Source organism: Rhinopithecus bieti, unplaced genomic scaffold, assembly GCF_001698545.2.
Source record: "Rhinopithecus bieti isolate Rb0 unplaced genomic scaffold, ASM169854v2 scaffold_315, whole genome shotgun sequence".
NCBI classification, from domain to species: Eukaryota; Metazoa; Chordata; class Mammalia; order Primates; family Cercopithecidae; genus Rhinopithecus; species Rhinopithecus bieti.
The window spans coordinates 4,831,337-4,843,167 of NW_016803481.1; the positions used below are offsets into that span (position 1 = coordinate 4,831,337).

Sequence of the window (11,831 nt, forward strand, 5' to 3'; positions counted from 1 at the left end):
TGCAATCCCAGCACTCTGGGAGGCCAAGGTGGGCAGATCACATGAGGCCAGGAGTTTGAGGCCAGCCTAGCCAATATGACAAAACCACGTCTCTACTAAAAATTAGCTTGGTGTGGTGACGTGTGCCTGTAATCCCAGCTACTCAGGTGGCTGAGGCATGAAAATCGCTTGAACCCAGGAGGCAGAGGTTGTAGTGAGCAAGATTGCATCACTGCACTCCAGCCTGGGAGACAGAATGATACTCTTTCTCATTAAAATAAATAAAGATGGAATTTTAGAAGCGTATTGAAACATACCCGAAAAGGAAAAATAGGAGAAGGCATTCCCTTTTTTTAAAGATTAAGTCTGGATAAAACTTTTCACTGACACTCCTTTTAATTAATTTCTCTGGTAAACACCCTCCTGCTGCCACATATATCTTTTGAAAAACACATCTCAGGAACATATGTCACCAGCAGTAGTAGCTAACAAGCTGTACTTAAGGTAAAGGTCAAACAGATGTGGGAAGTGACCAAGCACACTCAACAAAATGCCACATGGCCTTATCTGCTTTCCATGCTAATGCCAAAATGTTTGCACGCAGTGTCATAAAATCTAAGCTGTTAGGCTCACTGCCATTTACATATGTGAAAAGGCAGTGTATCTGTACCTAGATCATGGCGACTGTACAGATTTTGAATTACAATAAACTTTCAATTATTTTAATTAGTGGGTAACAAAAGTAAATGAAAGTTACAAATACCTTGGATGCCCCTATTGAAGCTTATATCTAGTAAACTTTTACACGTTCTATTAAGAATTGATTTTTAACAGCAATTTTGAATCTTTTGTCTCTCTCTTCACTTCTAACCACTATGCATGGATGACTAAGTAGAGAAAGACCAAGTAGAAAGGAGGAACAATAAAGAGATTTCAGTGTTACAAAATTAATTGTCATAGAGCATAGCAGAATATGACAATCAGACATTCTCAAAACGTTAGATACCATACTGTCTCATAATCCAATGCAGGGTTCTTACCACATCTCTGAAGGATGATTAGTAAGCCTCTGCTTGAAAAAAATCTTTTAAAAGCACTCTTTTTTTTTTTTTCTTTTTTTTTTGAGGTAAGAGTCTTCCTGTGTCGCCCAGGTTAGAGTGCAATGGCATGATATCAGCTCACTGCAACCTCTGCCCTCCAGGTTCAAGAAATTCTTGTGCCTCAGTCTCCTAAGTAGCTGGGATTACAGGTGTACACCACCACGCCTGGCTAATTTTTTTTATCTTTTTCTTTTTTTTTGCTATCCCTCCCCACTTCCCCCATCCCATGACAGGCTCCAGTGTGTGATGTTCCCCACCCTGTGTCTAAGTGTTCTCATTGTTCAATTCCCACCTATGAGTGGGAATATGTGGTGTTTGGTTTTCTATCCTTGCGACAGTTTGCTCAAAATGATGGTTTCTAGCTTCATCCATGTACCTACAAAAGACATGAACTCATCCTTTTTTATGGCTACACAGTATTCCATGGTGTATATGTGCCACACTTTCTTAATCCAGTCTATCACTGATGGACATCTGGGTTGGTTCCAAGTCTTTGCTATTGTGAATAGTGCCCCAATAAACATACGTGTGCATTTGTCTTATAGCAGCATGATTTATAATCCTTTGGGTATATACCCAGTAAAGGGATGATTAGGTCAAATGGTATTTCTAGTTCTAGATCCTTGAGGAATTGCCACACTGTCTTCCACAATGGTTGAACTAGTTTTCAGTCCCACCAACAGTGTAAAAGTGTTCCTATTTCTCCACATCCTCTCCAGCACCTGTTGTTCCCTGACTTTTTAATGACTGCCATTCGAGCAGGTATGAGATGGTATCTCATTGTGGTTTTGATTTGCATTTCTCTGATGGCCAGTGAGGATGAGCATTTATTAGAGACAGGGTTCTGCCATGTTGGCCAAACTGGTCTCAAACTCCTGGCCTCATGTGATCTGCCCGCCTCAGCCACCTAAAGTACTGGGATTGCAGGCGTGAGCCACCACGCCTGGCCCACTCTCTCCTTTTTTATATCTCTGTTAGAAAGTTTTAGCAAACATGCAGACAAAATTCATTGACATGTTACTTACCTGTTGTAACACTGCCCGCTGTCCCTCCTCACAAAGGCCTGCTTTACAAAGATGAGATTTAAAACACATACAGCTCAAGTCTTAATCCATTTTTACTCCTTTTCATATTAGAGGGGAGTAGATTTTTTGATTAGAATTCATTCAAAAACTGGCCTCCTTCTATACAGAAGAAATAACATGGGTATTCTGGGGAACTCCTGTACATATACAAACACTTCTTTTTGTTTCTTTTAACTTTTCAGGCTTGCCTATGTCCTCTGGTTCCAGTCCAAGCACTTGTGCTATCCTTTGAGTCTTTACAAATTGCCCTGAAATAATATAAAACTGTGTGCTGCGCCTGCCTTCGTACAGCTCAGCTCACCTTTGAGACGTCTCATTGTGTTTGTTCCAACAGCAGTCAATTGTGTTGTATTTACCCCAGAAATCACTGCTAACACCAGCACACCAGCCACCCTTTCTCATGAGCTTGTGAGTGGTTTATGGAGCAGAAGAAGAGTTAATCGATGGATATGAATTAAACCCAGGAAACCAGCACTAGAGGAACCTCAGACTCCAGGCCTAAAACCACTTGTGACTGGAGCGAGGTTAATCACAGGAGAGGGGAGCTCCATGGTAACAGGATGCTGAAACCTGACACGTACAAGGTACTACGCACTTTTCAAAGCACTTACATGTGATCACTTTCTATTCAAAAAGTGACTCCAATTTAGATGAAATGTCCTTGTCACAAAGACAGCTGCAATGTCTTGCCCAGGGACAGTCAACCTAGACAAGGATGAAAGCATCTAACCTACAGTAGTCTTCCTTCTCCCTCTCCATCGCTGCCCTCCACCTCTGGACTCTGCAGTATTGCCCTCTTCTCCCCATAGCATTTGTAAGCACATATCTGAATTGTTTTATTTACTTACTTTGTTTGCTTGTTTTTGCCTATCCCTCCAATGTAAACCCTACGAGAGAAGGAACTTGCATTTTGTCACTCAAGAGACCACAGAGTACCCAGAACATCTCTCATGCTCAATACATGTACTTGTCACATACTTGGTGCTCAGCAAATAATGTTGAATGAATAAATGACCTCATGGCCCGGCATCTCCAGAAGTCAGTGCACTTTCTGCCATGGATCTGGGGTGGAAAGGAATGTTCACACTAATAAACAGCTACCTCACTGCCAAATACATTCCACAGTAAAAGAAGCAAAGACACAGAAATGACTGTGGGCAGGCCAGTGCCAAAGATGAAGAAAGGCAAGAACGCTTGCTTCAGTCCTTAAAGAATTCTGTTTCCTGATAAAGTCTCTGAAGATAAATAATTCCTGGAGACCTGTAGTGGATGAGCAGTAGATAGCTTCTCAGTCAGTTCTGCTTCTTTCCTTCATTTAGTAACAAAAGAAGTTCAGGGGCAAGGCCAGAGAGTCAAATGAGTGAGAAAAGATAATGGATAGAAGCTCGCTCATCTGGACTCCGTTCACTTGCTTTGGAGCCAAAGCTCAATCAGTCTGACAGTTCCTCAAAAGATTAAACATTGAGTTACCCTATGACCCAGCAATTCCACTCCTAGGTACCTACCCAAGAGAGATGAAAACATATGTCCACATAAAAACTTGCATGCAAATGTTCGCAGCAGCATTATTCATAGTAGCTGAAACATCTAAACAACCTAAATGCCCATCAACTGATGAATGAATAAAATATAATGTACCTACACAATACGTTATTACTCAGCAATGAAAAGAGATGACGTTGGGCCAGGTGCAGTGGCTCATGCCTGGAATCCCAACACTTTGGGACACTTGGCCCTTGCGAGGCCAAGGCAGGAGAACTGCCTGAGCCCAGAATTTCGAGACCAACCTCAGCAACATAGTGAGACCCTGTCTCTACAAAGAATAAAAATTTAGCTGGGTATAGCAGTGTGCACCTGTAGTCCCAGCTACCTGGGAGGCTGGAGTAGGAGGATTCCTTGAGACCAGGAGGTCAAGGCTACAGTGAGCTGTGATCATGCCACTGCACTCCAGCCTGAGCAACAGAGCAAGACCCTGTCTCTTTAAAAAGAGAGAGAGAGAGAGAGAGAGAGAGAGAGAGAGAGAGCATGCGAGAGAGAAGACGTCCTGATGCTAAATGAAGGCAGTCAGTCACAAAAGACCACATATTGTGTGATTCCACTTACATGAAATGAATTTGAAGCTGCCTAGAGCCAGGGGAGGCATGACTACGGATGGGTACAGAGCTTCTTTATGGGATGATGAAAGTGTTCTGAAAGTAGATAGTGATGATATTTGCCCAACCCTCTGCACAGTGAACTTAGTAAATATCCATCGAACGGTATACTTTAAATAAGTAAATTGATTGGTATTTGGATTATATTTCAAGAAAGCTGTCATTTAAAAACAAAAAAAACCCACAAAGCCAGGCACGATGGCTCACGCCTGTAATCCCTACACTCTGGAAGGCTGAGGTGGAAGGATCACAAAAGGCCAGGAGTTCCAGACCAGCCGGGGCAACACAGCAAGGTTTCATAAAAACATTAGCTGGGCATGGTGGCATGTACCAGTAGTCTCAGCTACTCAAGAGGTTGAAGCAGGAGCATCCCTTGAGCCCAAGAGGTCAAGGCTACAGTGAGCTATTATTATGCCACTGCATTCCAGCCTGGGGGACAGCAAGACCCTGTCTCTAAAAAAAAGATAAATAGATAAAATAAAAACAAAAACTTCAGCAATGACTAAATCCTCCTATAATCGCAGAGGACCAAAAAACATTAGCCTTGAATCATAGAGAAGGAACAGCACCTCTGCCTTGTAATACCCAGGGTTTTGTGGAGGTGATCCCTGACCCCCTTACTCTCTATACCAGCTTGCCTTGGTCTCCTATTTTATCTTCATCATTCAATACATTGTTGCTGAGCACCCGCCGTATACCAGGAGCTAGGGAGGCACAGGCTCTGCAGATGAAGGAGGAGCAAGCTTTGCCTTCAATGAGCCAATACTTTCTAAAATTTTTCATCCAACCACACAGCAGGAAACAGAAAAGGAGAATCAAAATAGTATTCTGTCCTGGGTGGTGGGCAGAAAACATTTTTTATGTCTGGGTGGATTCATGTCCACGCTGGAAAAACACACACAGATCTGGTATGCAGACATCTGGAGGGCAGGGTGGGGCAGGGTGCAGAGGGAGCGCCCCAAAGTCAGCTCCCACAGGAAGCTGGAAGACACAAATCCCAGGGCCACAATACAGTGCCAGTGTCACCCTTCAGTTCCGCCCAGCAGGACTGTCGATGTTTGCATTTTGTTTATTTTTCTAAAGTTAAGAGGGACTAGGAGAGGAGGGGTAGGAGACAAGTGATTACTCAGCATTCCCATCGCATTTCACGTTTGCAAAGTACTCCTGCCCTTGCCTCGAGCTGCCTTAAATAATAAAGGAATTTGAGAATCCAGCCAAGAACTCTAAGTGCTTAGCAGATACAAGGACCTATCATGGGGCATCTGGCAAGATAGGCACGATTTTAAAAACGAATCCCAGAAAAGAAACACTATTGAAAAATATAATCCAATATAGTAATCTCTCTGTCAAGCTGACCTGCCACTTGGTGGTTAATGAACTTGATAAGCTCACGATGCAGACCTGAGTGTTCTCAATCTCCCTGCCCTTCACACCTTAACATGTGCTTACTTTTAAAAAACAGGTACTGACGTCCTTTGAGATGAAAAAGTTCTATAGCTGATGCAGCAAAAATGTTATGGTAGCAATTAAGAAGAGCAGTTTCTTGCTGGCAGGACTACAGCATCCGGACCATCATAACTGAAGAAATTAACCATTTTTGTGTGACTGTCCAATGGGCCAGCACATCCTACAAGCATATCGTAGTGGGAGCTGTAATACACTAGAAGCACTGTGGGTTTTGGACTGTTTGGACTCAAGTGCATGGTATTTGAAATGAATGTAAATGTGTTTATATTTATATTCAACTAAGCTCAGTGACCCCCTTAGCTTGGTCCACACGGATGCTGTCTTGAGGAATGTTCACCGGCCAACTGGAGAATTCTCGGTAAAACATAAACAGTCAGCACGCTTAAAAATACTTTATTTTTTTCCTTTTGAGACAGGGTCTCACTCTGTTGCCCAGGCTGGAGTGCAGTGGTATGGTCAGCTCACTGCAGCCTCTGCCTCCCAGGGTCAAGCAATCCTCCCACCTTAGCCTTCCAAGTAGCTGAAACTATAGGTGCATGCCACCATGCTTGGCTAATTTTTAAGTTTGTGTAGAGACAGGGTCTCACTATTGTGCCCAGGTTGGTCTTGAACTCCAGGCCTCACGGGATCCTCCCATCTCAGCCTACCAAAGTGCTGCGATTACAGGAGTGAGCCACCACCCTCATCCTTAAAATTACTATTGATATGAACCCTAACAGGACAAAGTGCTTCAATTAACTATTTCTTAGAAATATGCTGAGGTCATATAAAAGTGAAAAAAGAATTTGAAGAAATCCTGGGCCAGGCCCTATGGCTCATGCCTATAATCCCAACACTTTGGAAGGCTGAAGCAGGATGATCATTTGAGGCCAGGAGTTTGAGATCAGCCTGAGCAACTTGGTGAAACCTTGTTAACTGGGCGTGGTGGCACATGCCTATAATCCCAGCTACTTGGGAGGCTGAGGCAAGAGGATAGCTTGGACCCAGGAGCTCAAGGCTGCAGTGAGTTTTGATCACACGACTGTACTCCAGCTAGGGTGACAGAGCAAGGGCCTGTCTCCAGCTAGGGTGACAGAGCAAGGGCCTGTCTCAAAGAAAAAAAAACAAAAAACAAAAGACATTACCTACTTAATTTCAGACCAAGTCGCCATTCTTCCCTCCCATACTCTGTAGGACAATTAGAAAAGCTTGACAAAACAACACACACAAATAAATACATACACCGCTCCCCTGCCCCCGCCACACACACACACACACACACACACACGAACATGGCAGTGAAGAATTACCAGGTCAAAATCTGAAAAAGACCAAAACTTAAAAAGACCAGCCCATCATCTGGGGCTGCTTTCCGCTTGGGGCATCCATCTGCTGATTGAAGAAAGAATTCCTGGCCGGGCGCGGTGGCTCAAGCCTGTAATCCCAGCACTTTGGGAGGCCGAGACGGGCGGATCACGACGTCAGGAGATCAAGACCATCCTGGCTAACACGGTGAAACCCCGTCTCTACTAAAAAATACAAAAAAACTGGCCGGGCAAGGTGGTGGGCGCCTGTAGTCCCAGCTACTTGGGAGGCTGAGGCAAGAGAATGGCGTAAACCCATGAGGCAGAGCTTGCAGTGAGCTGAGATCCGGCCACTGCACTCCAGCCTGGGCGACACAGAGCGAGACTCCGTCTCAAGAAAAAAAAAAAAAAGAAAGAATTCCTGGCCAGGTGCGGTGGCTCACGCCTATAATCCCAACGCTTTGAGAGGCCGAGGTGGGCGGATCACCTGAGGTCAGGAGCTGGCCAGGAGACCAGCCTGGCCAACATGGGGAAACCCTGTCTCTACTAAAAATACAAAAATTAGCCCTGTGTGGTGGTGGGTGCCTGTAATCCCAGCTACTCAGGAGGCTTATGCAAGACAATCACTTGAACTCGGGAGGCGGAACTTGCAGTGAGCCAAGATTGAGCCGCTGCACTCCAGCCTGGAGGACAGAGCGGGACTCTGTCTCCAAAAAACATAACAAAACAAAGCAAAGAAAGAAAGGATTCCTAAGTGGCTGAGAAGCTGAGCAGCATTTTTAACGGCCCTATGGAGCCAGGAGGACAAAAATTGAAGCCCTGGGACTTGCCAGTGAGTTGCCTGCAATTTCACACAACACAGAGTAAGACATAGTATGTTACTACCGATTAAGACAATGGTAAAGGTTTAATAAATAGGAATTAAAAGTTAGAACTGTTTAACACAACAATTCTAAAATAGCAGGCACCTAAAAACAAGTCTCAGAATACATAAAGCAAACAGCTGACATCACCGTAAAGACACACAAACTACAATCATGGTGGAAGAGTTAACACAGTTTTATCAGTAACAGAAAAAGCAGAAAAAAAAAGTTAGCATATAGCAAACCTGAAAAATGACTCAGAAATTAGAACCTAATTATCATACATAGAACTTTGCCGCCAGGCATGGTGGTTCACACCTGTAATCCCAGCACTTGGGGAGGTTAAGATGGGGCTATCACCTGAGCTCGGGAGTTCAAGACCAGCCTGGCCAATATGGTGAAACCCCATCTCTACCAAAAATACAAAAATTAGCGAGGTGTGATGACGTACGCCTGTAATCTCAGCTACTCAGGAGGCTGAGGCATGATAACCGCTTGAACCCGGGAGGCGGAGGTTGCAGTGAGCTGAGATCGTGCCACCGCACTCCAGCCTGGATGACAGAGTGAGACTCTGTCTCAAGAAAAAAAAAAAAAAAGAACTTTGCACCCAATGATCCTTAAATATACATTCTTTCCAAGCCCACATGGAAGAGTTAGAAAAACTGAACACATACTTTTTACCTGTACAATAGGAAAATGTGCATTCATTGAGGCTAGACAAAGTGAATTAATCTGGCCTCCTGACAAAAGAGGTATGAGTTGATAAGATTGGAAGAGCTGTGGTTTCCATAAGCAAAGGATTCTGGAAAAGATAAGGTTACTGCCCTAGTGTCTTGGAGACTTTGAACTGATGCTTGGCTGGGCCTGAGACGGTAAGAATAAGCAGTAGAGACAGAAAGGGAGTTCACACAGCCCTCTCTGTCTTCTCTCTGCCCCTGGGAGCTACATGATTACACTGAGTTGTGTGGAAGGGAAAAGGATAATGTGAAACCCCAGCCCTCTGCCAAAAACTGAAGGGAGGAGGCAGTAATAGCAGAGTCTTCCATGCAATCAGGCAGATAATTTAGCTGTTATATAGCCAAATCCTGCTTCCTTTCCTCCTGCCTTCCCATCTCCTCTTTCTCATCCTGTGTCATCCTGTTCCACCCTAGGAACCTGCATGGGGTCCTAGCGGACCATCTCTGCCATTTCACCATCACAGGGGTTTACATGGGGGCTAGACCCGGAAAACGCACAGTCCCTGTCAAATCCGCCTAACTTCTACCTCATTTGTACCCTAACCTTCTGAGAGAATAACTGGACCGTAAAAGTTGTTCTTGGTTTGGTCCTCAACTTCAGTGGCTTGGCTATGCTTTTATTGTGCTCTGGAGGTTTGGATTAAAAATGTGGCTATATGGAGGAAGACTTCTTCTAGGATTTAGAGAACCTGAACTGAAGTTGGAAGCCTGCAGTGGAGTGGGTACAGACATGACCAGTGCTTTGCAGACAAATAGGCAGTCCTAAGTAATACCCCGCAGCCCTCTAACAGGTTAACGGAACCACGGCCCTAGTCTGACCTAGTTGAAGGAAATATACAATCAGGCTTTCTGGACCTGCTGTAGTCCTGACCTAATTTTCTAAAAGAATCTCAGCAACACCAGAAAGACTCTCCCTCATTTCTCCCCCAACCTGGGAACATTTAGTGCTGAATAGAAACAGACCCTTAATCAGCAGTGCTTCCTTTGAGCTACTGCCAGCCCAGTGTCCCAAGTGTCTCCTCACGAGCCAGCTGTGTCGCTGATCCTTCTGTGCCCAAGTGGCCTGGCCACACCAGCGCCCTTCACATACGCATGAGCTTTCACCCTGTTGTCTGTGCAGGTTTGTGCTCATGTATTCAGCTGGCTGTTTTGAAATCACTCTGTTCAAAATTGTGTCACCCAAGTACTTCCTGAATTTTTACTAGCACTGTTTCAGGAAGTCAAGCAGGGTGATATTTACTCAAAGTGCCTTTTTAATAAGTAACTCACAATGTTTTTCCCCTGCCCTCATCTGGCAAAAGGTCAGCCAGACTTACCCTCGTACATCTCCAGGATGTGAACTGTGTCGCCGATCTGCAAGGAGAGCTCCACATCTTGAGAAGCATTGTAGTTATAGATCGCTGGAAATGAGAAATAAAAAAGGCAAATTAGAATGCATGTCACTTGGCCGGGCGCAGTGGCTCACGCCTATAATCTCAGCATTTTGGGAGGGCGAGGTGGGTGGATCACAAGGTCCGGAGTTCAAGACCAGCCTGGCCAAGATGGTGAAACCCCGTCTCTACTAAAAATACAAAAATCAGCTGGGCGTGGTGGCAGATGCCTATAATCCCAGCTACTTGGGAGGCTGAGGCAGGAGCATTGCTTGAACCTGGGAGCAGAGATTGCAGGGAGCCAAGATCACGCCACTGCACTCCAGCCTGGGCGATAAAATGAGACTCTGTCTCAAAAACAAAAAAAAGAATACATGTCACTAAAGATACATGCAGGGGTTAGTGAACAATTCGGTCAACAAACAACTCTCTATTTAATAATTTCATGTGAATCAATCATTGTAAAGCAGAGAATGGATCCTCATTTCCCCCATCCAACAAATATTGATCAATTGCCTGCTACATATCACGAACTGTGTTAGAGACCAGTGATAGAGGGTAAAATCACATCAACATGGCCCCATCCCCAAGGAACTTAATAGTCTAGTGGAAGGAAGAAAGATATCAAATACATAATCACAGAAATAACTAGTTAAAGTTGTGATAAGTGTTAGGAAAGAAACAATCAGGTTACAATGAGAATATATTGTGGGATTCCGTTGGTCAGTGCCCTGTTCATCAGACAACAGCCAGCCTGCAAGAACCCGGAACTAATGATCTCTAGGACACAAGCGAGCCATGTCCTGGCTTCCATAACACAGTATCTAATGGCAAAAGGCCACCTGTGAGGCCCATCCACCCTCCAGTGACAAACTGACACAGGGCACGGTGCAGTGATGGTGCCTGGCCCCAGCCCAAGGTACCCTGGGCAACTGGGTTACCGCAGCACTTCCTAGTCAAGGTGACCTCAGCCACCACAGTCCTTAGAACCCAGCAAAGGCTGGGCCAGGTTGTGAAAAACGACAGACTAACTCATAACTCAAAAAAAGAAGACAACCCAATTTTAAGACAGGCCAGAGCTTTGAATAGATATTTTGCCAAAAAGTATGTATGAATAGCTAACAGGCACATGAAGAGATGTTCGACACTATTAGTCATGGGGAAATACAAATTAAAACCACAGTGAAATACCACTCCACACCCACTAGAATGACTATGATAAAGAAAAAAGAAAAGGCAGACAAATGGCAAGAATGTGGAGAAACTAGAACTCTCCTGCATTGCTGGTAGGAATGTAAAATGGTACAGCCCCTCTGAAAACAGTTGGGCAACTTCTCAAAAGTTAAACATAAATTTACCATAGGTCCTAGCAATCCATTCCTAGGTACCTACAAAGAGAAATGAAGCCATGTGTCTACATAAGAACCTGATGTGAATGTTCAGACCTGTGGTCGTGGGCTGTAAAGGTGCCCGCCCCCCCCAAAATAAATTCACATCAAATCCCTGGAACCTATGTATGTTACCCTGTAAGGCAAAAGAGTTGATTAAGTTAAGGATTTTTTTTTTTTTAATTATACTTTAAGCTCTGGGATACATGTGCAGAACGTGCAGGTTTGTTACATAGGTATACACGTGCCATGGTGGTTTGCTGAACCTATCAACCCATCATCTACATTAGGTATTTCTCCTAATGCTATCCCTCCCCTAGGCCCCCAGCCCCCAACAGGCCCCGGTGTGTGATGTTCCCCTCCCTGTGTCCCTGTGTTCTCATTGTTCAATTCTCACTTATGAGTG

At 44.5% G+C, this 11,831-nt stretch overlaps 1 protein-coding gene across 1 annotated transcript in view; it reads right to left on the reverse strand.

Moving 5' to 3' along the window:
- Positions 1–11,831, reverse strand: part of DOCK5 (dedicator of cytokinesis 5) — a 239,175-nt gene that overhangs the window by 168,379 nt on the left and 58,965 nt on the right. The window contains exon 2 of the mRNA XM_017884392.1: positions 9,984–10,067. Coding sequence (XP_017739881.1) covers positions 9,984–10,067 — 84 coding nt within the window. The remainder of the gene's footprint in view (positions 1–9,983; positions 10,068–11,831) is intronic.